Below are 27,500 nucleotides of genomic sequence, written 5' to 3' on the forward strand. Positions count from 1 at the left end.
TACAGCGTGTGTGTGTGTGTGTGTGTGTGTGTGTGTGTGTGTGTGTGTGTGCATGTGTGTGTATCAGTTTCCTTACTTGTTCTCTTTTCCTGCACATGCTCACATGTAAGAAATAAAAGCCATTCAGAAACATGAGTAAGGGTTTCCATGGCGACAGTGATCGGGTTTCTCCTGCAGAAATCTACCTGTGCTAACTGGCTTTCTCTTCATCCCTTAAAGGAAAATTCCACTGTTTTGGGCAAAATCCCTTTTTTCCCCGACTTCTCCAGTCTGAGTCCAGATGTTGGACACCCTCTCCACCTCTGGACGTCCAGTGGTTCAGTTGCTATCTGCAGCATTTCCTGTTAGCTTAGCTGTCAGGAGGATATGAACTACACGTCTTGGAATAAAAAACAAACAAACAAGCAAACTCAACTGGTTTCAGTTGAAGTGAAGTTAGTGGTGGATCTTCCTCCACCTTCAGCGGTGTGAGGATCATAGTGACAGACGGGAGGAGAAATGTGTTCAGAGGTTACAGCGCCACCATCTGACTGCTCCTCAAACCAACTGAGTTTTGTTTTTTCTTTTTTTTTTTTAAATCCTCAGCCATTTATTTCAGCTCCACATGATCCTCTGTGTGAGTCAGTCCACTTCAGAGCTGCTGGAAGCTTTATTTTTCACTTTGACAGAGCCAGGCTAACGACTCCCATAGACTCCAAGTCTTTATGCTAAGCTAACAGGAAATGCTAGTCATAGGAACTGAACCACTGGACGTCCAGAGGTTGAGACGGTGTCCAACATCTGGTCTCTCTGTTGACATAGCAGCTCACAGATCAGAGAACCGCTGGTCTCTTCCTGTTCGAAAGAGCTGAGTCCTCAAAAAAAAAAAAAAAAAAGAGCAGTTGATCTTTCCAGCCGCCTGTGGAAAAATCTATACAGTCAGAGACACCAGCGGTGCGTTCAAGGTCAAAGGAAACCGAAGCCAGCAGCAGAGAGAGAACAGAGACGGATGTTAGAGAGAGAAACACACTCACTGTTTGCTCATGATGCATTATGAAGCATCACAGATACTTCATATATACATATATATAGCAATATCGATATATCGATAGACAGATAGAAAGATAGATAGATGGACAGGGAAATCATGTTTGAATCAATGAACGTTGATGCAAAATGCTCTTCCCTCCCAGGTGTCACACACTGCAACACACACCACTTCCACCAACCAGCAGAACATTTAATACACAACAGCAGCAGTGAGTCCAGCCAGGCTGCTGCAGGGGACAGGATCTGTGGATAATCAACAACACACACGATTTACTCTCTATTAAAAAAAAAAAAAAAATCAAAATGCTTGAAATGCAGAGCTGAGAAAACCCAGTAAAACCAGCAGGGAGGCAGAGACGCTGGAAGATGGAAGAGCAGTAACATGAATGAAAAACAGAAGTCAGCAGTGGGAACGGCAGTAAATAAAAGTAAAAGCATGATGCTTGGTTTACAGCCACGAGCTGCTGTGTTGGTGAACGTTTATCAATCAAAACTGGATTTAGTTCAGTTTAATTGAATATTTGGTTGATGAAGGACAAGTAATGCGTGCATGTCCCGGAGAGACAGGAGGACACCTGCACACCTGCTCCTTTACATCCCTTTATTCCTATATAAAGAATAACTGATGATAAATAATAAACACTGTCTCATCCTGCCAGGTCAAAAACCTGCAGCTCTCATCTGTCACTCAGCGCTAGAAAAAAATGACAGGGTGAAAAAAAATACATTTTATGGAAATACAAAAAGTGAAAGTGAGAAAAAAACAGTCAGCTGTTCTGCGTCTATAAAATGTATGACGGCATGTTAGGGCGCCTGTGAGGAGGAAAAAATACTAGGGGAATCTTCTGAGAAAAAACTCTGAATTTTCAAGATTAAAGTTGTAAATTTACAAGAAAAACTAGAGATTAAAGTGAGAAAAAAACTTGAAAATTCAGTGATTATAAAGTCATAAATTTGGAAGACAAAAATCTAATTTGAGATTAAAGTCGAAAATTTTTGAGAAAAACTCTGAAAAGCGATGTGGCTCCTTGACTAAAAAGTCCAAAATATATATATATATATATATTTTTTTTTTTTTACTGAGGTTTCTTGTGTAAATTTGTGAGTTTTTTTTCTTGTAAATTTACAACTGTAACCTCAGAATTTCTGAATTTTTTCTTGCAAATTTAATTTCAGATTTGTTGATTTTTTTCCGTACAGATTTAAGACTTTAATCTCTTCCTACAGCAGCCCTGATACGCCATCTCAAAAATGTGGCAATATAAAATTTATTTTTGGATGCAAATCTGATATGAATTTCTTGAACTGATTTTGTTTTGTCATTGTTTCTTCTCTGTTTCTTTTCTGCTGCCAAGGTAAAGTCCGTTTTTTTTAAACTGGTTGTTTCATTTTTTCACCCACAGGGGAAAACTGGGAAATGAATCAACTCTGCCAGCGCCACTGGCAGAGTTTAAAGCCACCGGTTCATCCTTTGTCTTAGTTTCTATCCTAATCAGAATCAGAAATACTTTATTGATTCCTGGGGGTCAGCTGCAGCTGCTCAAATTCTCATGAGAAGAACTAAATTACACTAGGTGATACCAAGATAACCTGATGAAGGTCTACATACCGAAACGTTGTTATTAAAGTTCTCCTTTGCAAATGATGCAAGCAGTGTGCGGGAGTTTTTTATTCTAAGAACTAAATTACAAGAAATAGAAAAAGAAATAAGAAATATAAAAACATCTGCCTTACAACTTTGTAAACAAGTGTATGCAGCATTATGTCTAAATATGTGCATTAGTCCTACGAAAATATTACACCAATAAATACAGAAAGAAGAAACTCTAGAGGAGATCCGGAGGTTCCCAAAGATCCCAGACATGAGATGCTGAATTCCAGGCAAATGTGTCTAAACTGATGCACCAGACATGCAGACCTTTTCTATCTGATGTGATTCTGCAGCCATAAAACAGCGGCAGCTTGGCTTTGAGTGTTTCCCTCAGTGTCACAGTGATGGAGCCTCAGCAGACAAATAAAGTTCTGGTCACTTTGAAGAGACTTGAAGAGGAGAGTCAGAGTCAGAGATGCTGCGACTAACTCCTGTCATACTTTTTATTCCTGTGTTTTATTATCCACCCCCACCCCGCACCCCCACCACCCTCTCTCCCCCGGTGGACGTCACACATGCCCGCCAATCCGGTCCCGTGTTTATGCTGCAGTCTTTATAAACCGGGCCGGTCTGCGCTCCCTGCAGTCTGGCCGGTGAGACGGACACAGGAGCGGAGCCGCGCAGCTTCCACAGCCTCCCGACGCTCAAACCTGCTCTCGTTTACTCCTTTTCCAGCTCTCCGCTTTCACCGGTTTCCTCTGCCGCAGCTTCCCCTCTGCTGTCCGTGATTCCGCGATGCGTCTCCGTTGCGTCCTGTGCGTCCTGGCCGCGCTCGCCTGCCCGTTCCTGCTGGCGGAGGCGCGCAGAGAGCGGCGCTCCGCCATCGGCTGTCCGGAGAAATGCGACAAGTCGCAGTGCGCGCCGATCCCCGCCGACTGCCTGGCCGGGGACGTGCTGGACCGCTGCGACTGCTGCCCGGTGTGCGCGTCCGGCGAGGGGGAGCCGTGCGGCGGCGCCGGCCGCGTCGAGGAGCCGGAGTGCGCCGAGGGGATGGAGTGCGTGGTGACCGACGGCGTGGAGGCGTCCGCCACCGTCCGGAGGAGAGCGAAGCCCGGCGTGTGCGTGTGCACGAGCTCGGAGCCGGTGTGCGGCAGCGACGGCGTCTCGTACCGCAACATCTGCGAGCTGAAGCGCGTGAGCAACCGGGCCACGAAGCTGCAGCAGCCGCCGGTGATTTTCATCCAGAGGGGCGCGTGCGGGAAAGGTGAGCCGCGTGTGCGTGCGTGCGTGCGTGCGTGCGTGTGTGTGTGTGTGTGTGTGTGTGTGTGTGTGAGAGAAAGAGAGAGAGAGAGAGAGAGAGAGAGATCACAGTGCGGAGAGAAAGAAAAAGTAGGGAGATGATGTTGGAAGAAGAAGGAAAAGTTTGGAGAGACTGTGGTGTGTGTGTGTATGTGTGTGTGTGTGTGTGTGTGTGTGTGTGTGTGTGTGTGTGTGTGTGTGTGTGCGTGCTTGTGCGTGTGTGTGTGTGTGTGTGTGTGTGTGTGTGTGTGTGTGTGTGTGTGTGTGTATGTGTGTGTGTGTGTGTGTGTGTGCGTGCTTGTGCGTGTGTGTGTGTGTGTGTGTGTGTGTGTGTGTGTGTGTGTGTGCGTGCTTGTGCGTGTGTGTGTGTGTGTGTGTGTGTGTGTGTGTGTGCTTGTGTGTGTGTGTATGGGAGAGACAATAAGTTGGAAGTGCTGAAGCTTTCACAGTCCAAAGTTTGATAAGACTAAGCAGAAATATTTCAGTAATGTGAGTGTGTGTGAGTGTGTGTGTGTGTGTGTGTGTGTGTGTGTGTGTGTGTGTGTGTGTGTGTGTGTGTGTGTCGGCAGCAGCATCACATCTAACACGGTTCAGATGGCTGGCCATTGTGTTAAAGTGCAGCTGAACTCCACTTGTTGCTATGGGAGACGGTCGTAACACAGCGCCCCCCTGTGGGCAGACAGAGAAACCAGACCTCTGTGTTTCCTGCTGGCTGGTAAAGGTGCAGTGCGCTAAACTGGTGATTGGTTTTTGAAGAACTTAAACGTCTTATTTTCTTGTTCTAACTCAGTAACTTTGCGCCGGTGGAAACAACTTGGGAATATTGTTGTTTATATTGTCATAATCCGGTTTGTTAGTGTAGTTTCCTCCCGGCGTAAGGTTACCATGTGGACATTTCCTGCAGACACAACCTGCCGGATCTACTTTCCAGTTCAAACAGGAAAACAACAAGCCATGAGGTGTTTAATTTTCTCAAAATAAAAAATGGGAACCGGGACTCGTTGTTTTTTAAATCATCATAATACTCTGTGTTAGTGTTGTTTTCCTCCTGGCGCAAGGTTACTATGCGGATGTTTCCTGCCGACGCTACTTGCCGGATCTACTTCCCAGTTCAAATAGGGAAGTAACAACAAAAGAGATGTTTAATTTCCTTTAAAAAATGGGAACCGGGACTTGTTGTGTGTTTCTGCAGCGATGAGGGCAGGCTTCTGACACATCAGTTTCTCCAAACACAACCGAATTTTAGTTTCAACATCCAAGTCGCCTAAAGGACGAACGCCGTGACCTTCCCCCCGGCGTCGTGTCACCAGGTTTGCCGTAGCCGTTTGGCGCCGCGGTGGCTTTTCGTTTTGTGTTTCTTGGCCGCTGTGACAGCTCAGGTCGGAGGGCGTGGCTTGCTTTTCTGTAATCTGTGTACCTGCAGAGCCTCTCTGGGATTAAAGCCCCGTCCCAGAGCGTCTGCATGATCAGGAGGAATTAAATCTCCAGAACGTCCCTCTGATCTCCTCCCAAAGCGAGCAGTGGGGTTTCAGAGCTGCCACATCACTCCTCCTCCCTTTCCTCCAGCCGCTGGTTTCCATTCATTCCTCTACGATATGAACATGAACTTTCAGAGCCTTCACACTTTCTTCACTCCAGTTTTCCATCAGCCCAATAAAGTCCTCCACATGAGTTTTCCTAAAAGCAGCAGCACTGTTGGCTTTTCAGGACTTTTTCACACTGAAACGCTCCCTCCTCCTCCTCCTCCTCCTCCTCTTCCGCCAGGGAAAATAGTCCCCGGGGAAACATTTTGCTTTCCACAGCCAATCATCAGCTGTGTGGTTTCTGAATGTTGAGGAAGCAGAACATTATAAGGTGGCTGCTTCAACCACAAACTCACATTTTGACTCTGAGCTGTGAAACCTTTAGGATTTGATAAACAGTTTGTTGACGTGGAAAACACAGAGGAGCTGTAGTGAACAGACCAAACCTTCAAAATCAGTGGAATGGCCCTTTAGCGGCTCTGATGAAACGTGAACTTGGAGGTTTTTTTTTTTTTGTTATCAGGACTCTGGTTTTGTCTGAAGCCTCCAACTCTCAGCTCTGATTGGCTGCTGACGGCTCTGATTCGCATCAGCTCCTCGCTCTGCAGCCAGCTCTAAAAATGGCTTGTTTTCCACCTCTAAATCTCACACACACACACACACACACACACACACACACACACACACACACACACACACTCACACACACACACACACACACACACACACACACACACACTCACACACACACCTCATGTTATCTTAACGAGGTCAAAATGTCTTGAAATGAGGCCAGGAAATCCAGAGTACCTGCCCTGCTGCAAAAACAACCCGGTTCCTGTGTGTGTGTGTGTGTGTGTGTGTGTGTGTGTGCAGGTTGTGATGAAAGGGCATTAAGGAATACACACTCAGCAGCATCTGAGGCTGCAGCTGTGAACACACTCGCAGTTTGTTTGCTCTCTCCGGCTCCTGCTGGAGTTCAGCGAGGTCGCAGCCTCCCTCTGCTTCTTCTGCTTCTTCTTCTTCTCCTTCTTCTCCTCCCTCTGCTTCTTCTGCTTCTTCTTCCTTCTCTTCTTCTCCTCCTCTGCTTCTTCTGCTTCTTCTTCCTCTCCTTCTTCTCCTCCCTCTGCTTCTTCTGCTTCTTCTTCTCCTTCTTCTCCTCCCTCTGGTTCTCCTCATTTTCCTCCTCCTCTTTCTTCTTCTTCTTCTTCTTCTCTTCGTCTTCCTCCTTTTCCTTCCTCCTCCTTCTGCTTCATCATCTTCCTTCTTTTCCTTCTTTTTCTTGTTCCCCTTCTTCTCCCTCTGGTTCTCCTCCTTTTCCTCCTCCTTCTTCGTCTTCTTCTCCTTCTTCTTCTCCTTCTTCTCCTCCATCTTGTTCTCCTCCTTTTCCTCCTCCTTCTTTCTTCTCCTTCTTCTCCTCCATCTTGTTCTCCTCCTTTTCCTCCTCTTCTTTCTTCTTCTTCTTCTTCTCCTCCTTTTCCTCCTCTTCTTTCTTCTTCTTCTTCTTCTCCTCTTCGTCTTCCTCCTTTTCCTTCCTCCTCCTTCTGCTTCATCTCCTTCTGTTCATTCTTTTCTTTTTCTTGTTCCCCTTCTTCTCCTCCCTCTTATTCTCCTGCACTTTCCTCTCCTTCACCTTCCTCTTCTTCTCTGCTTTGCTTCTTCTCTACCTCTTTTTCTCACCCTCTCTCTCTCTCTTCCTCCTCTCCTTCTTCCCTGTTGTTTTTCTCATAAACTCTTGTTTCCTCTCCTTGTCTCCTCGTCTCCTCTCCTCTTTCATCTCTTCATCTCTGACGGGTGTCGAGTTTTGTCTCTGGAGGATTTGATCTGTTTGGGCCAGCAGAGAAATCTGGAACATCTCAGTCACACACACACACACACACACACACACACACACACACACACACACACACACGCCATGTTAGATCCTGTGTGATGATTCATCTCTTGGAGCTGATTGGTGGATTGTGTAACTTCCTAAAGATCTGGGTCAAACTCTGAGTGATTTAACCCAGATCAAACTTTCCTTCGTGTGTGTGTGTGTGTGTGTGTGTGTGTGTGTGTGTGTGTGTGTGTGTGTGAGCCTGGCAGGTCTGGACAGCACGGTGTGACTCACTGCGGTTCAGGCTCAGTTCAGATTCCCTGAAAACAGTTTAAACACTGGATTTTTTTTTTATTTGAGTGTTTCAGTGCAGAGACCACCAGATTATAAGCAGCAGTTTGGAGATTATAATCCAGGACAGGAGCTCAGGCTAGCAGAGAAAACATCGGCTAACACGCGGCCAGGATGCTAACGTTACTTCACTTAACACAATGGCATGTGTCTCTGCTGCCTAATCTGAGATTAAACAGCAGAGGACACACAGATTAAACTCTGACACTTATTCTGTCAGACAGACAGACAGACAGAGAGAGAGAGAGAGAGAGAGAGAGAGAGAGAGAGAGAGAGAGAGAGAGGCAGGCTGCAGTTATATTTGTATAAAGGAGGCAGACAGAAATCCCACAAACTATAATAAATGTATATATAAATATATAAATACAGATGTGGGATTTTGTTGTGAAAGCGATCTGTCACTTCCTGTCCTGTGATCACATGACGCCACGACGCAATTTATCAGACAAGAAGAAGAAGAGATCAAACGAATTTTATCGAAAAGCCTCGCCGCAACGCTGGAGATCCAACGACACTCGCTACCAGAGTCTGTGTGCCGTCGTGCACTACCTCACACACACACACACACACACACACACACACACACACACTCACACACACTGCAGTAAAAGCAAAACCGTCACTTTACACGAGGCCTGAAACAGCTGCTTATGTCTGAGGTGACGTTCACGGTCCTGTTTACACACACACACACACACACACACACACACACACACACACACACACACACACGCTGTAATAAAGACCATGCAGCGTTTTACAGCCACTCCAACAGCCACATGCATGCTCTCCAGCTGAAGCGGAGCTGTGTGTGTGTGTGTGAGTGAGTGTGTATTTCTCAGCGTTTTCAAGACTTCCGTATCAAAACACTGATCGGCAGCAGCAGAAAAAAAGTGTGGTTTTCCAAACTGCATCAACAGATTTTGTGACATTTTGTTTGTAAGAAAGGAAAACATAAGTAATATAAGTAATATGAATATAAGCACCGCTGAATTAAATTATAGGAAACAGAAAAACAGAGATAAAAATATGTGCCTTAGAAATGTGCATCATGTCTAAATATGTGCATTAATCCTATAAAATATTTCAACAATAAATGCAATAATAAGAAAGTGAGGGTATAGAAAAAAGCCTTGCTATATGCAGTTTATACCCACAGGGATGTGACTGGTCAAGCCACTCCCATAGACGGGGCGAAAATCCCATTTCATTACTGGAGGGGACAATAAACAGCAAAACTCCAGAGAGTTATTCCCAGAGGGGACATGAAAAAATGTCTGTCTGGCACGACTTGACCTCCCTCTTTCTCTCTTACGCTCCTTTGAAAGCGTTGACCCCTCAGCATGTTCATATGTTTTAAATAATGCTATTAAAAGCAATAATATCTTTGCTCACTGTTCTATTTCCACTACAGTCCATCAAAGTAGCTTTACAGGAGCTAGAAACTCAAAATAAACTCTAAAACTAGAGGAAATACCTTGAATAATCCAACTACATCAAACTATTCTTCAAAAAACAGATTTATTGTAGTGTCAACAAAAAACAAAGCAAGATATGGCATCAAATAGTGACATACAGTATATGTTTGAGCTGTACACTGTCCCTTTGAGATTAAATAAGAAAATGAAATGAAACTATGCCACAAAATAATGCAACTTAAAATGCACAGCCCTCATACGTTTAAATTATAAACTGTAACTGTGGGCCTCTACAACATCAAACTCAAAGTACAAAGTTTATTTAAAAAAAAAAAAAAAAAAAAATAGATATCTATCTAGAGACAAACTCATACATTTTTAACCCTTAAAACACACTGTTTTACATTTATAATTAGCACCGCTTGCATTGTGCTTTCATTGACTATTATATTACTATATTATTCAAAATTATTTATTAGTGTTAACAATGATTTTTTTTTTTTTTTTTGGGTTGGTGGGTGGGCGTGATTTCCGCCTATGCCCATAGATTTCAAGTCTTAATGCTAAGCTAACAGGGGACGCTACTCAGTATTTTGCCCAAAACGTTGGAATATCCCTTTAATACTTTGTTTTTGTCCTTGAACAAAGACAACAGATCAGATGAAGAAAAAGACAGTATTTTTTTAATGTCACGTTTAATTGCAAACAAATTGTTTGTCATCATTTAACTTTTTTTCCCAACATACTTTGCAGTCACATGACCCTTTTCAGTACATCTGGCCCTGGAGGGAATTGAACCCGCAGTGTTGGTGCCTTGCTAATTGCGCTACAGGACGCTGTGTTGGCCGTTAGCAGAATAAATCAGACGTATTTCTGACATCATTTGTTTGTTTTCTTCTTCTTCTCTTTGGACTTCAGGCGTTATGATTCTTTCTTTTTTTTTTTTAATTCAAGCAAACAGGAAACTGAAGGCGAGGCTGTTTCCTGTCATCCTGCAGCGTCACGTACTTTTCTAAAAAAGACGACTGAAGCTGAAGAAGTAAAAGCAAAGTGTCGTGACCCCGGCAGCAGGCAGACAGAACAGAGTCAGCCCGGCGGAGGAAGGCCTGCTCTGGTCCTGACGGGTGGAGCTGATTACAGACGAGCGGATAAAGACGTGCAGCCGTCACAGATGTGCGGGCGGAGGGGAGGCGGCCGGATTACGTAAAGAGACAGCGGCATGGATTACGTATGGACTGTTTAAAGAAGTTCAAAAAGAAAAACGAAACCACAGAAAGAGGCCGTCTCGTCTCTCCTGCTGCCGTGTCTGAACATCTGGATCCACTCAGGAGCCGCAGCCCGAGCCTCCTGAGCTCAGCAGCTCGCACAAACCGCTTTATTAATAAAATACCTTTCATACAAATACATGTGGCACCAAGTTAAAACAAAAAAAAAAAAAAAAAAAGACAATAAAATCAGGAGCTGAGGAAACAGCAGCGGCAGGATGAAGACCAACAAGAAACAGACAAAACCAGCCAAAATAAAAGCACCAATGATAATAATAATAATAATAATAATAATAATAATAATAATAATAAACTTTATTTGTATAGCACCTTTCCTATAGAATGCAGCTCAAAGTGCTTCACATAAAAAGAATAAAATAAAATAAAATATATATATATATATATATATATATATATATATATATATATATATATATATATTTATACACACATACATACACATTGATAGATAAATAAATAATTGAGAACATCAACAGGAAGAATAATAGTGGATAAAAAAGAAAATGAGAGATAGTGCGTTACATTAAAACACAGCTAAAAATCTGAAGTAAAAGACAATCAGTCATGCATAAGAATACAAATGCCTTAAAATGGATTAAAATGTTGGAGCATATGATATTGAGTGAAAGTCATACTATAAAAAGGCTCGGTTAAAAAGATGTTTTTAACTGTCGTTTGAAGGTTTCAAGAGAGACTGCCTCTCTAATGTCTTTGGGTCAGGTGTTCCAGAGTTTGGGAGCGTAATTGAAAAACTCCAATTATCTTTTGGGAAAGTGTACGGCTCTCGAGCAATGAAAAGAGTGAGATATGAAAAGCAGAACATAAATAACAAGTAAACAAAGACAGGAAGAAATAATGAGTAAATAAAAGCAAAGGATTAAAAAGGAAACGAGTGGCTGAGAGCACGAGGTAAAAGTGCACAGACGCCAGAAAATGAGAGGCTGCATATTTAAAGTAAACAAGGCAGTAAATAAAAGGACAGACTGGAATCAAAAACAGGCTAAAGTGCATTATTAAATATACAAATAAATAAATAAAATTCAATTACAAGGCAGGCTGAGAAGGCCAGCTGTTGTCCAGATGTCAGGGAGTTAAAAGGCCATGAGCAGAACACCCGAGGGTTCTAGACCAGAACATTTAAAGGAATATTCCAACATTTTGGGCAAAATCCCCTTTTCCTGACTTCCCCAGACTTAGACATGGTGTGTGTGTGTGTGTGTGTGTGTGTGTGTGTGTGTGTCCTTACCCACTCTCTTTTCCTGCACATGCTCACACCCAAAAAAGCCGTTCAGGAACGTGAGTGAGGGTTTCCATGGCGACAGTGATCGGGTTTCTCTCACAGAGATCTACCAGTGCTAACCGGCTTTCTCTTCATCATGTTGGGCAAAATCCCCCTTTTCTTCCCCTGATTTCCCCAGACTGGGACCAGATGTTGGACACCATTTCCTCCTCTGTGGTTCACTTCCTATAGGTAGCATTTCCTGTTAGCTTAGCATAAAGACTTGAAGTTTATGGGAGTCGTTAGCCTGGCTCTGTCAAAATGAAAAATTAACCTCACAGAAATGGAATTTGGATGTTTTTTTTTTCTTTACAAATGTGTGAGAGGAGGTGGCCGTCAACACCAAAACACCAAAAACACTCACAGCTCCCTGAACAGGCATGTCCAGGATTAACCAATCAGAGTGCGTTGAGATTCTCGGGTTAAATAACATTTTCGACCCCAAATCCCAGTCAAACAGCCTCAGGGGACATGCAGGGGTGCTGTGGTCCAATGACTGAGCCAGTGTGTGTGTGTGTGTGTGTGTCTACCCGACGGTTTGGCAACTTCCTGTACAGTGCTGGCGTTTACGTGTTGACCGTGAAGGCAACACGTAGGCTGTTTGTAATGTAACCCAGAGACGGAGGACGAGAGAAATCTGGGGCTCGGGTCTCGGGTTTGGACACAAATATGTGGCCCAGTCCGCACTCTAGAGTGTGTGTGTGTGTGTGTGTGTGTTCAGTGCACTGACAGTCTGCCCCGCCCCCCCAGGTCAGCAGAACCCCGACAGCCTGCGATACAAGTACAACTTCATCGCTGACGTGGTGGAGAAGATCGCTCCCGCCGTGGTTCACATCGAGCTTTACCGCAAGTAAGAACCACCCCGCCGTGATGTCACCGCCGTGATGTCACCACAGTGACGTCACCACAGTGATGTCACCGCTGTGATGAAGATAAGTTTTGGTTCTGGGCCCGTTGGACTGCCCATTACAAGTCAACGGGAGATCTGTGAAACTGTAATGTCAAGCAAAAACCTTTGGTCAGTTTGTATTCAGCCCAGGCTGACAGGCTGAGACCCCAAGTCTGGAGTCATTAGACTTTTCAGAGTAAAAGCACAGACTTTTATTTTGAGACAAATCAGCAAACCACAAATTAACTTGGACTCCCTAAACAGTCCACAGAACATTTTTTTTTTTTTTTTTGTTAAAGGGCTAATTTGTCATTAGCTGTCATCCAGATCACATTTACATAAACATGTAATTTCTGAGTATGTAATTTTTCCACCGGGAGCGATCCAATTCGCTGCCACAGGAAAAGGCAGAATTGTAATTGGTGTGTGGTAGCACTTCATTTTATAGCAGACCGTGACTTTCATGGTCAGTAACGTGACAGTTGGCAAGTAATTTTTTGTTAAATCTCCTTAAAATTCCCCCAAAATTACAGCAAAATTTACCTCAAAATTTATTAAAAACAAAAAGTTTTCCTTTGCAGTTTCACCGTTTCACCAAACTCGTTCTGAACTTCCCAAGTGATGCTGCAAACCCAATTTATGATTTCTATTCGGTGGTTTTCCTGGAGAAACCAAACACAACTGAACTGCACAGAACTGAAGCTGCATTTAAGTGCCGCGTGGGAAGACTTCATGACATTCCTGAAGTATTCATCTAGAACAAGTTTTGTGGCACTGTTAAAGTAAAATTTTGGGTTTTCAATAAATTTTGAGATAAATTTTGATGTAATTTTAGGGTAATTTCAAAGACTTTGAAGATATTTTACTTGCTAATTATCATCTACTTGCCATAAGATTCACAGCCCACAAAGATGAAGTGCTAGCCGCTGCCACAGACGGTTCCTTTGAGTGTGAAGTCAAGTGATCAGTGAAGTCCCCACAACTGTGTGCTTCTAAATTTGTGAATTTTAATATAGAAATATCCTACAATCGAGGGAAAGGCCCTAAAAACATAATTCTGGGGGAGGCGCTCTCCTGCAGTGCCTGTGCTGTGACCGCCTCTGTTTTAAACACTGATTTTTTTTTTTTTTTTAAATTAGCGACTGAATTTGTGGGTGGGTATCAGTTGTGTTTTAATTTGGAGGAGTGGTTTGTCGAACAGAATTCACAAAGTTAGAGCACAGTTTCTGCTTCTGATTGACTTTTTTACTGTGTGAGCATGAAATAATAACCTGCTGCCTGCCTGTCTGTCTGCCTGTCTGTCTGTCAGGATGATGTTTTCGAAGCGGGAGGTGGCGGTGGCCAGCGGCTCGGGCTTCATCGTGTCGGAGGACGGCCTCATCGTCACCAACGCTCACGTGGTGGCCAACAAGCACCGTGTGAAGGTTCGTCTCCGAGTGAGATCAGAATAAGAACCGGGGCCTAAACAGTCTTGGAGCTGCATCAGTTGGCTTTGACTGGAAAGCTGAGACTCTTGTGGATTCAATGAGCCACATTTGATTCCTGTGTGATGATGTTGGCCCCCATAGCAGCCATTTCACTGCAGGCACAGACTTTTGTCCAACTGGACCAAGCTGGAGAAAATGACCTCTAGTGACCTCTAGGAGAATCACAGCCTCATCAAACTTTACAGACACAGACTAGAGGAGGATTCAAAAAACTTAAATCACAATAAACCATAATATCAAATTGTAATGCATATCGACTGGGCACCTGAGGATCATGATAATATTGAAAAGGGAGATAAACACCTCGTCCCAGCTGTAGTTGGTGGGAACATTTTGGGACTTTAATGAGACCCAAACATGGTGCATCCAGTTTGTGTTTTTGTTTCGCACAAATTGGACTTTCTGAATTATTTTCTGAATTATTTTTGCATCCCCCCCACCAGGTGGAGCTGAAGAGCGGCGCGACCTACGACGCCAAGATCAAGGACGTCGACGAGAAGGCCGACATCGCTCTGATCAAGATCGACACGCCGGTGAGGTTTTCCTCGCTCTGTCTCTGCTTTCTGATTTCTCTCTCTGACGCCGACTTTCACGCCTGAGCTGAAACAGTCAGGCGACTGACAGAAAAAAACAACTTCAGTTCAGGAACTGATCATTTTTGTCACTGATCAAGTAAAAACGCAAACACTGTGATTCCAGCTTCACTGAGATCACTAAGATGCTCAGACTGTCTCCCGTTTCCCTCCAAGCTGAGAAGCACATGACAGCCGGGTGACATCATGTGTGATGTCACTTCGAACCAACCCCAACACAGAGCTGTGTGTGTGTGTGTGTGTGTGTGTGTGTGTGTGTGTGTGTCGGTTTCCTTACTTGCTCACATGTAAAAAAAAAAAGCCGTTCAGAAACACGAGTAGGGGTTTCCATGGCGACAGTGATCAGGTTTCTCCTGCAGAAATCTACCTGTGCTAACCGGCTTTCTCTTCATCCCTTAAAGGAATATTCCACTGTTTTGGGCAAAATCCCCTTTTTCCCGACTTCCCCAGACTGAGACCAGATGTTGGACACCCTCTCCACCTCTGGACGTCCAGTGGATCAGTTCCTATGGGTAGCATTTCCTGTTAGCTTAGCATAAAGACTTGAAGTCTATGGGAGTCGTTAGCCTTTAAACTGTCGTTAAACTTTAAGCTGTCTTATTTACACAGTGGATCTTGTGGAGTTGACATCCAGACGTGAAAATGGTGTCCAACATCTGGTCTCAGTCTGCAGGAGTCGGGGAAAAGGTGTATTTTACCCGAAATATTCCCTTAAAGACTTCCTCTGATATTTTAGTTGTTTGTGTTTTTTTGGCTGCTGGTTGAAGACGTCACCGCGTCCTCTGATCTCTTCCCATCACATTTGTCTCTTCCTCTTCTTTCTTCTCTCCTGTGTCTCCTCTGTTGACCTCCTGCTTCTGTTTTTGGACACTTTCTGAGCTTTCTGGAAACTTCCTCTGCTCCTGTCCTCGCTCGCCCTCCCTCTCTCCCTCTCCCTCTCTCTCTCCCTCTCTCTCTCTCTCCCCCTGTTTGAACTCTCACACAGACAGATAAGTCACTGGTCTCTTATTTTCATTCCCTCTCTGTAGTTTTTTTTTATCCAACACAAACTGGATCCTGCATTATTTCCTCCTGACTGGAAAATCGGCTCTGAACCTGCCGCCTGGTTTTAATTTTAGCTCGAAACGAGGCGCCTCAGCAAAATAATAGCATGACTCATGGAAATTGATATGTGCAGAGGGAAGGTTTTCATGCGGCCTGACTCAGGGTCAGTTGTTTTTTTGGCCGTGGCTTGTTTTCGTGCAGGACGGCCTGGATCAGCTCTGAAAGTGGGCTTTTCCACAAAGTGTAGTTTTTTTTTTTTTTTTGGCAGCATGGCAGCAGGCCGGTGTGTGTCACCTCCAACAGGAAACATGGAGATTAAAGGGCAATTCTCACTGCTTTTCAGAATGAAAACTTGTCGTTCTTTCCCCTTCAGGCAGCTCTTTTTATTTATTTATTTATTTTTTTTATCAGTGAGAGTTAAAATGTACAGCTCATATAACATATTTCGTAAGTAAACAAAGTAAATAAACCTAACACACACACACACACACACACACACACACACACATGCAGACACAGATAAAATGCAGACACATACACATAATAATCATAATAATAGTCAAAGTCTAACTCTATATTGGAGTATGACATTATTATATATTTTTCTATTATATATATATATATATATATATTTTCATACAAAAAATAGTTTTATTTTATATTGATAAATGATAATACTCCATAACTTTTCCATAGGGCGGTAAATACATAAAGCATCAACAAAAAAAAGAAGAAGAGAGAAAAGAAAAGAAAAGAAAAGAAAAGAAAAGAAAAAAGAAAGGAAAGGAAAGGAAAGGAAAGCAAAAGTGATAAATGCATTTCTCAGAGCCGCTTTGTTCGTTCGTGAAAAAAATTTGAACTGAAACTCACACACTTGAGATTTTGCCCCCCCCCCCCCCACCTGAATTGTAGGCCCGCCCACCTGAGACTCAGCCCCGCCCATCACTCCAACAGCGGCTCTAATGTTGCACCACAGTGGTAACATATAGAGGTTTACATCATAACATTTAAGTCAAAAAAAAAAAAAAAAAAAAAAGACAGTGGGACACGAGCAGGCACGGGACGTCCTGCTGCGCCCGGGGCCGCAGACGTGTGCGCAGGTCGTCCTGCCGCCGCGGCAACGGGTTCATCTGACAAACAGAGCGGAGACACGACCTCTAATAACCTTCATCCTGCAGCCGGCCTCTAATTTAGATAATTTAAGAGTTTTGAAGCAGCCGCACACGCCCTGCAGCTGGGCGCCGGCCTCTCATTTCACTCAGTATTGTCACATTAGCATAGGACACCGTAAGCCACCTTCACCACACACACACACACACACACACACACCCTCCCCTTCGTGCCCAGAGCCCGGGCTGCAGGTTCAGACCTGCTAATGCCATTTATACACAAACATCCTGCCTGCCATCTTGAAATGCCATCAGACTGAAACAGGCCGTGATGCTGCCGCCAGAGTCTGTTTGTGTACGCACACACACACACACACACACACACACACACACACACACACACACACAGGGGCAGGACTGACACTGATCCTCTTCTGCAGAAAAGCCTCTGAAACATTTTGAGCATCAAACTGAAACTAAACTCAAACTCGGCTGTGTTTTGATCTGCCAGGAGGAACGTAGTTTGATTAAAACTGATCACATGTATGTATTTTTTATTCATTCATAAAAAAAAAATATCACACAAAATTAAGTCACATGCAGGAAATGATGCTCATTTGAGTTTATTGCAAAAAAAAGTTCTGAGTTTTTCACATAAACTGCATGATTGTTATCATCAGATGAAACTTTCTCATACAAAACAGAAATCAATAAATACCTAAAATAATACATAAAACATGACCTGAACAGGAAACTGGACAAATCAGAAACATGGCAGAAAAATGCTGATCAGCAAGAAATAATCTGAAAATTAAAAATAAATAAATAAATAAAACACTGCATTTTCAGAATTAGAAAGAAACAACATGAATTATCACAAAATTATGAATTACCCAAACAACAACAATAATAATAATGGCAATAACTGAATGAATACATGAATAAATAAGTAAACAAATCAATACATACTAGAGGTGTTCAGAGGCGCCGCTCTTTGTGTTTGTGTTTGTTTTGGGGCAAAATAATTCAGATTCAGATTCAGGAGAAAGTGGGCGTGGCTCAAAGAGGAAACGTTTGATATATGATGTCTGGGTTTATGCTCCTTCAAAGTAAAAGTCTGACTGTCTCTGACATCCAGATCAGAGTCGTCCCTCACAAATAAACCCGAGGCTGCACAGAATTATAATTATAATATTAATTAGTTAACTTTGAGAAAAACGTCATTTGTCAGAAACATGAATATGAATTCGGATTCGGTGCATCTCTAATAAATAAATAAAAAGACAAACTGAAGTGAATTTTCCTCAGATGAATAAATGAATAAATATCGATATGAAAACACAGACTGACTCATGGATCCATCAGGATGTTGGTTCATTGTGAAAAGTTTTACATGAGACATAGACAGGAGTTTCGTGTGTGTGTGTGTGTGTGTGCATGTGTGTGGGGTGTGTGTATGTGTGTGTGTGTGTGTGTGTGTGTGTGTGTGAGGGGAGGGGGGGATGTTTATGGGATAATTGTCTGAAATTTTGCAGGAATCCACAAATTGGTCTGCAGTTGTGGTTGCGGCTAACGTGAACTCACGAGGTACAAAAAAACACCACAGGCAGGCACACACACACACACACACACACACACACACACACAGATCGTACTCTCTGACCTGACGCTGTCTCTCAGTCGTCTGGTTTCTCTGCTGTCTACTGTAAATAAACGCAGCGTCCCTGAACGCTCCATCCATGGTGCAGTCATGTGACCTTTCCTCATTTGCATAATTTGCATAAATTATGTCAAAATTAAGCACTTAATCAATTTAGAAAGGCGACCAGAGTCTCAGTCTGTGGTTTGAGTCCTGCAGCCTTTCCTCATCAGCCGAATCAGATCCACATCCATTTAAAAAGCAGTACGCAGTATTAAGTTTTAATTTTTAATTTGTTTTATTTCTTGACATCACAAACAGGGATTTGGACTCTGATCACCTCTCAAACTAAACTAGAAGCTAAATTATAGCCGTTTCCAGTGTTTGGTGCTTAATTAGCTCCTTATGCTAATTAGTCAAATGACCCAACCAGCAGCTGTGAGCAGCCGAGCCTCGTCTGGAAACCAAACACACTCTCAAACTGTTCACGAGAAACTGCATGTTTTTGGTTTCCTGTCCCTTTAAAGCTGCAGTCAGGGCAGGGGGGGGTGGGGGGGAAAGGGGGCGGGGCTGAGGCGCTGGCAGGCGGCCGGGCGGCGGACGTGTTTCTGCCTGTGGAAACAAACTGAGAGAGAAAACATGAGATCTGAGCAGAGAGGAAACTCTGACAGACAGACAGGCCAGAGACAGACAGACAGACAGGCAGACAGACAGACAGACAGACAGACAGGCAGGCAGGCAGACAGGCAGACAGGCAGGCAGACAGACAGACAGACAGGCAGGCAGACAGGCAGACAGGCAGACAGGCAGACAGGCAGGCAGACAGGCAGACAGGCAGACAGGCAGACAGGCAGACAGGCAGACAGACAGACAGACAGGCAGGCAGACAGGCAGACAGGCAGACAGACAGGCAGGCAGGCAGGCAGACAGGCTGGCAGACAGACAGACAGTGGAGACGGAGGTGCAGGGAGATGCTGGCGTCTCATTGGACGGCTGGGTCAGGTGTGAGTGACAGGTGCGTCAGTGAGCGTGTGCAGACAGGAAGCTGCTCGCTCGGCGTCGGGACGCTGACGCCTCGCAGACACATTCCACTTTCCACCACGAGCCGCTCTCATTCAGAAGCTTCTGGAAACATAACAACTGATATCAATAACCTCCACTGCTAACCCCCGCGTCGGCCCCACGGGGGGCCCGGGACCCCGCGTCGGCCCCCCTGAGGCCCCAGCTTGGCCCCCCTGAGCCCCCGGGACCCCGCGTCGGCCCCCACAGGAGGCGACTCTGATATGAAAAGACGTTGTGGTTTGTGTTGATCATGGAACTTTCCAGGTGTCATAACTTCGAGCTCGTGTTTCTGTTTCATAACGAATGAACCCCCTGAGGCCTGAGTCACACCAGCTCTAAAAAAATATACAGACATGAGAACATTAGTGGAAAAAAATCTAAAAAATGACATGAACATAAGATACAAAATTATTGATGACTAAATAAATAATAAATAAATGCAAAACCAGAAAATTAATAAAACAAGAAAACTGTTTAATATTATTATTATTATCATAAATATTAGTTACAAAATTAGTGATGAATAAATACATTCATACATACAAAAATACCAGAAAATTATCCCCCCCAAAAAGTCACAAAAAAAACAGTATTTCAGACTTTTTTCTTCGTCTTCTTCTGATGTAAACATCAGATCATCATCATCAGTCATGTTGGACTGGATTTCTTTTTCTCACACAAGAACTGAAATGACAGCAAAATTAAATTATTCCTCGTTTTGCTGAGGACCGCCTGGACGACCTGCAAGGACCGCAGGGGGTCCCCAGACCCCACTTTGAACACCGCTGCCCTAGCACTGCTGAATGTGTTTTTCGCTGACTCACCGTCACGTCGCAGAGGAAAACAAAATGGTTTCATGTTTTTTACAGGAAGTGTTTACCGAAACATGCCCTGGATTAGCGGGCGAGCAGATTAGGGCGGATTAGCGTGGGGATTGCAGGGTTTCCGGGCTGCTCCTGCACCTCGAGGCGTGCTCCTCCGCCTGCACACCGCCCGCCCGCTCCTCCTCCTCCTCCCCTCGCTGGTTTTCTCCCAGCACATTCTTGGCCTCGCCGCCCGCCGCCGTGTTTGTTCAGGCAGAATCTGGGATGTTTGGTTATGAGCGAGGCGAGAGAGCGAGAGAGCAAAACACACAGAGAGAGAGAGAGAGAGAGAGAGTAAAGAAAGAGAAGGACAAGAGAGTGTTTACTCCTCCACCATCAGATCTCTACGACGGCGTGTTGGTGCGGAGGAGGGGAGGGGGGTATTCTGGGAAAAAAACGTACAAGATTAAAGTCATAAATTTATGAGAAAAAAAACTCAAAGCCTCTGTGATTATGAAGTCACAAATTTATTAAAAAACGACGTTTCCTCCTCCTCCTCCTCGTGTGCTGCCTTCACTGTCTGCTCTGAGCCTCAGGAACAAGGAGATCCTGCTGATCTGAGCCCAGAATCAGCAGATTGTTTTCTTCTGAATCGGCCCAAGTCACAGCAACGTCTCTTCAGAGTCCAGATGCTGAGGAGGAGGTTGGGGTTCTGGACTCAGACCAGCAGGATTTCCTTCTGACTGGATCAAACAGGAGGAGGACAAACTGGTTTTCACTGGTTTTTCTTGCAAAGTTGTGAGTTTACTCTCAACACAGACCGTTCAACTTCATAAGGGCCGTCCAAAGAACGTTTAAAGACACACAACACTGAATTAATTAACTATTTACTAAATATCATTAACATCTATAGCAGGGGTATGCAATTCAAATTCAAAGAGGTCCAGTTACTAAAATTTCCTCCCATCAAAGGTCCGAATCTTATAATGGCTACTCAACCTGTGGCCCGTGGCCCCCATGTGGCCCGTGCGTCATTTTTATATGGCCCGCCACTGTCATATAATAAAAATATTGTTATTCTATCAAGTGTTGCAAAATTCCTGGAATTTTCAAAGTTGGAAAATTTCCATGGGAATTTTCGGAAATTGATGGGAATAAACAGGAATAAACGGGAATTTTCGGGAATTTATATTCACTGCATTCACTCGATCATATACATGTATACATAATAAACATTTTGGTTTGTTATAAGCAGATATGCATGCCAACATGTTACATTATAATGAATTTCGAGGGAATTTTCAGGAATTTTCATAACTGGCAATAAGTCTTTTCCATCGCTGTGGAGGAATTCTGGCCCACTCTTCTTTACAGAAATGTTTTAATTCAGCCAAACTGGAGGGTTTTCGAGCATGAAAGGCCTGTTTAAGGTCATGCCACAGCATCTCAGTTGGATTTAAGTCGGGACTTTGACCAGGCCACTCCTGTCTAATATCAAAATCTAATATCAAAACATTTAAGTGTGACAGATATGCAAAAAAATAAGAAATCAGGGAGGGGGCAAATACTTTTTCACAGCACTGTATGTCCCCCTCAGCAACTAAAAAAAGTGGTGATATTGATGCTGACATTCATTTTATTGATTATTGTTTATTTTTGCCCCATTCACCTTAACAACAAAAACAAAAATTTCCAAAATTCCCAAATTGAAATTCCCATGGATTTTTTTTTTAAAAAAACCTCATTCAAATTGATGACAAAAAAAATGACGACAAAAATTCCCGAGCCGAATTTTCCCAGGAATTTTCGGAAAAATTGGAAAAAAAGTGACAGCAAAAATCTCCTGAAAATTTCCAATATTCCTGAGCGAAAATTCCCATGGTCATTTTCGGAAACTTTCCAGGAAATTTACTGGAAACTTTCCACCCCTTTGCAACACTAATTCTATCTAATTACTGAGTTTCAGTCGGTGGACAAATCATTTCTATCACTAACATTTTGTGGATGAAGCCTGTTTGTTGTCTGATGCTCCAGGGGAGTGAGATGTGGCCTCACTTCAGTCTGAACCTCTGAGCCGGCTGCACGTTCTGTCCACATTCTGGGAGTGAAGCCTCAGTTTGTTGTAACCTGATCATTTCATCATGAATCTCTGCAGGACCGTCTTTTACTCAGCGAGCTTTGGCCCTGGATGGAAATGCAGCTGTTTTCTGTGTTTCAGTAAAGTTTAGACTCGTCTTGTCGCCTGCGACCAAATTATTATTTAAACGTCCAAAACAGGACAGACGTGTTTAGCTTGCGGCCCCTGGACACTGCTGAGTTTGGCTGCGTGGCCCCTGAGCCGTCTGAAGCTGAGTGGCCCTGCTCTAAATAGTGAACCCTGATGTCAATAAAATCAACAACATATTTTTTATTTAAAAAATTTTTTTTTTTTATTGGAAAGCACCTTGTAACCTTGGTTTGGAAAGGTGCTATATAAAAAAAAAAAATTTAAATATGTACATTTCTATATCATGGCGGTCTTCTGCGGGTCCGTTTCCTCAAGCGACCCGCGTTTGGTCTCATAGTGACGCTGAACGTTGTCACTTTTATTTTATCGTCACAGTTTCACAGCATGAGAGACACCATGGTTTGGAAAATGAACATGTACCGGTCCGTCCGTTCATCTTTAAAAGTTCGGTTTTCTCTCTCTACTTTTCTCATTTCATCTCCTCTCTTCCGCTGTTCTCTGGTGCTGAAAGGTACACTGCAAAAAGTCAAAATCTTACCAAGATTATTTGTCTTATTTCAAGTCAAAAATGTCTTATTCCTAGTCAAAATATCTCATTACACTTAAAATAAGCCATGATCACCTCAGAAGTAACTTGTTTTTAGACAATTGTCTCTTGTTTCAAGTGAAAATTCACTTGAAACAAGTGAAAATTTGCTTGTTTCATTGGCAAAATTTGTTTCTTGTTTCTAGCTAATTTTCACTTATTTCAAGTGAATTTTCACTTTTTCCACTGGCAAATTTTGCCAATGAAACAAGCAAATTTTCACTTATTTCAAGTGAATTTTCACTTGAAACAAGTGAAAATTGTCTAAATAGTAACAAGTTACTTCTGAGGTGATCATGTCTTATTTTAAGTGTAATGAGATATTTTGACTAGTAATAAGACATTTTTGACTTGAAATAAGACAAATAATCTTGGTAAGATATTGCGTTTTTGCTGTGTAAACAATTGATTTGATTGGCTATTGATGACGCTCCTGTTGGATTAGCTGGATTAGCTGTGCATGCAGTCTGTAGCCACGACCGTCAGAGAAAAAATAACAACGAATGATTTATTTATTAATGTTAGAAATGTCACAGGTCCGCACAGAACCATAGGAACTCAGTAATAAACACACAAATAAGGATTATAGATGTTAACAGAGCATTTACTAACCATTTAACAAGTTAATATAATCACCAGCAGCAACTTTATAACCAACAAATCATATTTATAGACATTTATAGACCAGCTATTAGACATTAACAAAGTGTAATAATGAGTGTGTGTGTGTGTGTAGATGTTTCACAAATGAGATCTTAAAGATTTACAAACATTAACAGCTCCTTCATTTAGTGAATAAAACATTGTAATGAGCTGATGATAAACAGTTTTCTGTGTTTTAAGTAAAAATTAATTATCATGTTATTGTTTGTTCACTGTAGAATCAAAGTGAAGTTTAATGAACCGTCACCTTTACCGTTTATGACTGATGCTTATAATGAAGGATTTGTGGTTTTTATGGGGCGATGCGGTGAGACTGCAAAGCCCAGACGCCTTCAGCTGTAGTTCAGCACAAGGCATTATGGGTAATGGAGTTCTTATGATTCGAACCAGAGGCAGAGAGCTAATCTGATTTTTTTTAGTATTATGCGTTTTATAGTAAAGTTTGAAAAACGAAACGTGTCGTGAGGTGATGGAGTCCCAGGACACAGGCCGTGCTCTTTACATGAGGCAGCGCCTACGTTTCCCAGAATGCCTTGCAGCAGGTAGAGGAGGAGCAGAGTTTCTGCTGACACAGGAGCTTTATGTCCTGATTACTGAGCTCAATGCTCACTTTGTTTATGTCTGTGTGTGTGTGTGTGTGTGTGTGTGTGTTGGAGGGGTTGGGGGGTGGGGGGGGTGGGGTGGGGGGGGGGGGGGGTTTAATGCCCTCATTAGCAAAAACCATCAATTAAGGTCGGGCCTCATTTCAGCTTCCCCACACATTCCCAGTGTTCAGCACAGATAGTGTGTGTGTGTGTGTGTGTGTGTGTGTGTGTGTGTGTGTGTGTGTGTGTGTATGCGCATGTGTGTGTGTGTGTGTGTGTGTGTGTGTGTGTGTGTGTGTGTGTGTCCACCTCCAGGGGGTGACACAGAGCATTGAGTTTTGTGTTTTTTTCCCCTAGCACAGCGAGGGCGATTTCTAATTGACTTCCATTCATTCATTCTTAAATTAAATTAAGTTAAACTTACCTTAAAGTGAGAGTAAGGGGGAGAGATAGTGTGTGTGTGTGTGTGTGTGTGTGTGTGTGAGGGGTTTGGAAACACAACATTCACCTCCCTGGCCTAGCTAACAGCTGGCAGCCACATTTTACTTTCTCCTCGCTGCGTTTCCGTTTTTTCTCCTGCGTCCTATTGGCTGTGGTGCTGTCGATCTGGCACCGTGCTGCGCTCTGATTGGCTGTGAGCTGCACCCAGAGGCCGACGCCCACAGGAGTCCTGAGAGCATGAGCATCACCTCATCATGAAGATAAAACTCCATCGATCCCAGTGAGGAGACCCTGTGTGTGTGTGTGTGTGTGTGTGTGTGTGTGTGTGTGTGTGTGTGTGTGTGTGTTGAATGCAGACCTCACATCCAGTCGGAGGTAAACAAGCTCGCCGTCTGGTCTCCACTGTTTTATTTTGCTCCATCAAAATGCATGACTAACCCCAAGCACACAACACACACACTCTCTCTCTCTCTCTCTCTCTCTCTCTCTCTCTCTCTCTCTCACACACACACACACACACACACATGCAGAGCGCAGGGGTGTGAGTCATATACAGGTGTGTTGGGCATACCTGTGGTTTCAGACACACTTCCCTGGCCTGTCAATCAAACTCCACAACTGAGAGAGAGAGAGAGAGAGAGAGAGAGAGAGAGAGAGAGAGAGTTGTTTGGTATTGAGTGGAAAATCACGTCTTTGTTGCTGCAGATGTCTCTCTCTCTCTCTCTCTCTCTCTCTCTCTCTCTCTCTCTCTCTCTCTCTCTCTCTCTCTCTTTTACCAAAAGTGGGTCAAAGTCTTCAGGCTTGTTACTTAATAGAGGAAATGTGCAACACACATGCGCCACACACACACACACACACACACACACACACACACACACACACACACACACACACACACACACACACAGAGGACACACTAGTAAGGCTCGAGACTCAAACACACAAACAGGCAGAGCTTCAGTCAGTGCGGAATCTGGACAGACCTAAGCAAACACACACACACACACACACACACACACACACACACACACACACACACACACACACACACACACACACACACACACAGGCTGACAGACAGACGCGAGTCATGCTCAGTGGAGTGTGACACTGATGAAAACGTCTCAGCCTCCCGGAGCCAGGTCAGCCTGACTCTCACAACAACAGGAGGAGAAGAAGAAGAGGAAGAAGAAGAAGAAGAAGAAGAGGAAGAAGAAGAAGAGGAAGAAGAAGGAGAAGAAGAAGAAGAAGAAGAAGAAGAAGAAGAAGAGGAAGGAGAAGAAGAGGCCAGCAGCGTCCTCTCTCTCTCTCTCTCTCTCTCTCTCTCTCTCTCTCTGTGGACAAACACAGTTGGCAGGTTGTGTGCTCTGGCCTGTGTCTGCAGCGCCCCCTGCAGGCCATTCATCCCACTACGATATGAACATGAACTTTCAGAGCCTTCACACTTTCTTCACTCCAGTTTTCCATCAGCCCAATAAAGTCCTCCACATGAGTTTTCCTAAAAGCAGCAGCACTGTTGGCTTTTCAGGACTTTTTCACACTGAAACGCTCCCTCCTCCTCCTCCTCCTCCTCCTCCTCCTCCTCCTCCGCCGGGGAAAATAGTCCCTAAGCGGGGAAACGTTTTGCTTTCCACAGCCGATCATCAGCTGTGTGGTTTCTGAGTGTTGAGGACTTTGTTCTCCAGGCAGAAAATTATAAGGCGTCAAACATTCAAACATTCAAAATCAGTGGAATGGTCCTTTAAAGTGCTCGTTGTGGTGTGTTTTCTCCTCCAGGTTTGATCGGGTGTGTGTGTGTGTGTGTGTGTGTGTGTGTGCTCAGTTTCACAGCTCTCACCTTGTTTTCTGATAATCACAAACACATGACAAGATCTGGCCGCGATTAGCCTTGTTTTGGCAAGTGTGTGTGTGTGTGTGTGTGTATGTGTGTGTGTGTGTGTGTGTGTATGTGTGTGTGTGTGCCATGTCACCTCTCTATCAGTGATGCTCGCCCCAGAGCATGATGGGAAGGGCTGAGTCACCTCACCTTCACGCTGAGCGGCTCGTCCTCTTAGTGCCGCTGCCAAAAAGCGATCCCAGCCAAACCGTCCATCAGGCTCCAACTGCTGCCAGAAAGAGATCCAGCCGAACACACATGCACGCATGCACGCACGCACACACACACACACACACCAGGAACCACTGATTCCCCCTAAGTGTCATCTGTGTGATAAAATGTGTTGAACTCTGATTTACCCTTAACTTTCCCCTTAAGATGTTAGTCCCTATCATGATTTGAGTTTTTAAATCTCTTAAACTTTGATTCTTCCTTACTTTGTCCTTAACTTCCTCCTCACTTTCACTTTCCTGTGAACTTCCCCTTAACTTTCCCCTTAACCTCCCGCTTATTTTTTCTTTAACTTCCCCCTTAAATTCCTACTTACTGTCCCTTTAACCTAATCCCTTACTTTCCTCTTAATGTACCCCTTTTTCCTTTTAATTTCCCACTTAAATTTACACTTAACTTACCCCCTTACGTTCCCCTTATCTTCCCTCTTAAGTTTAACCCTACTTTCCCTTAACTTTCCCTTAAATTTCCCCTTAACTCCCCCTTACTTCCACTTAAATTCCCCCTTAACTTCCTACTTACTGTCCCCTTAACCTAATCCCTTACTTTCCTCTTGACTTCCCCTTTTTTCCTTTAAACTTCCCACTTAAATTTCCCCTTAACTTTTCCCTTACGTTCCCCTTATCTTCCCTCTTAAGTTTAACGCTACTTTCCCTTAACTTTCCTTTAAG

General features: G+C 43.7%; 2 protein-coding genes across 2 annotated transcripts in view; both read left to right on the forward strand.

The window, feature by feature from the left end:
- plekha1b (pleckstrin homology domain containing, family A (phosphoinositide binding specific) member 1b) overlaps nucleotides 1-8,439 on the forward strand; it is a 50,704-nt gene extending 42,265 nt beyond the window's left edge. Inside the window, exon 13 of the transcript XR_003930050.1 lies at nucleotides 8,418-8,439. The gene's annotated coding sequence lies outside the window, so the exon portion shown is untranslated. The remainder of the gene's footprint in view (nucleotides 1-8,417) is intronic.
- The window catches only part of htra1b (HtrA serine peptidase 1b), a 34,559-nt gene continuing 10,474 nt past the window's right edge, over nucleotides 3,416-27,500 (forward strand). The window contains exons 1-4 of the mRNA XM_030077217.1: nucleotides 3,416-3,884; nucleotides 12,346-12,445; nucleotides 13,794-13,908; nucleotides 14,415-14,504. Coding sequence (XP_029933077.1) covers nucleotides 3,416-3,884; nucleotides 12,346-12,445; nucleotides 13,794-13,908; nucleotides 14,415-14,504 — 774 coding nt within the window. The remainder of the gene's footprint in view (nucleotides 3,885-12,345; nucleotides 12,446-13,793; nucleotides 13,909-14,414; nucleotides 14,505-27,500) is intronic.

The sequence above is a fragment of the Myripristis murdjan genome, chromosome 19 (assembly GCF_902150065.1).
Source record: "Myripristis murdjan chromosome 19, fMyrMur1.1, whole genome shotgun sequence".
Classification (NCBI taxonomy): domain Eukaryota; kingdom Metazoa; phylum Chordata; class Actinopteri; order Holocentriformes; family Holocentridae; genus Myripristis; species Myripristis murdjan.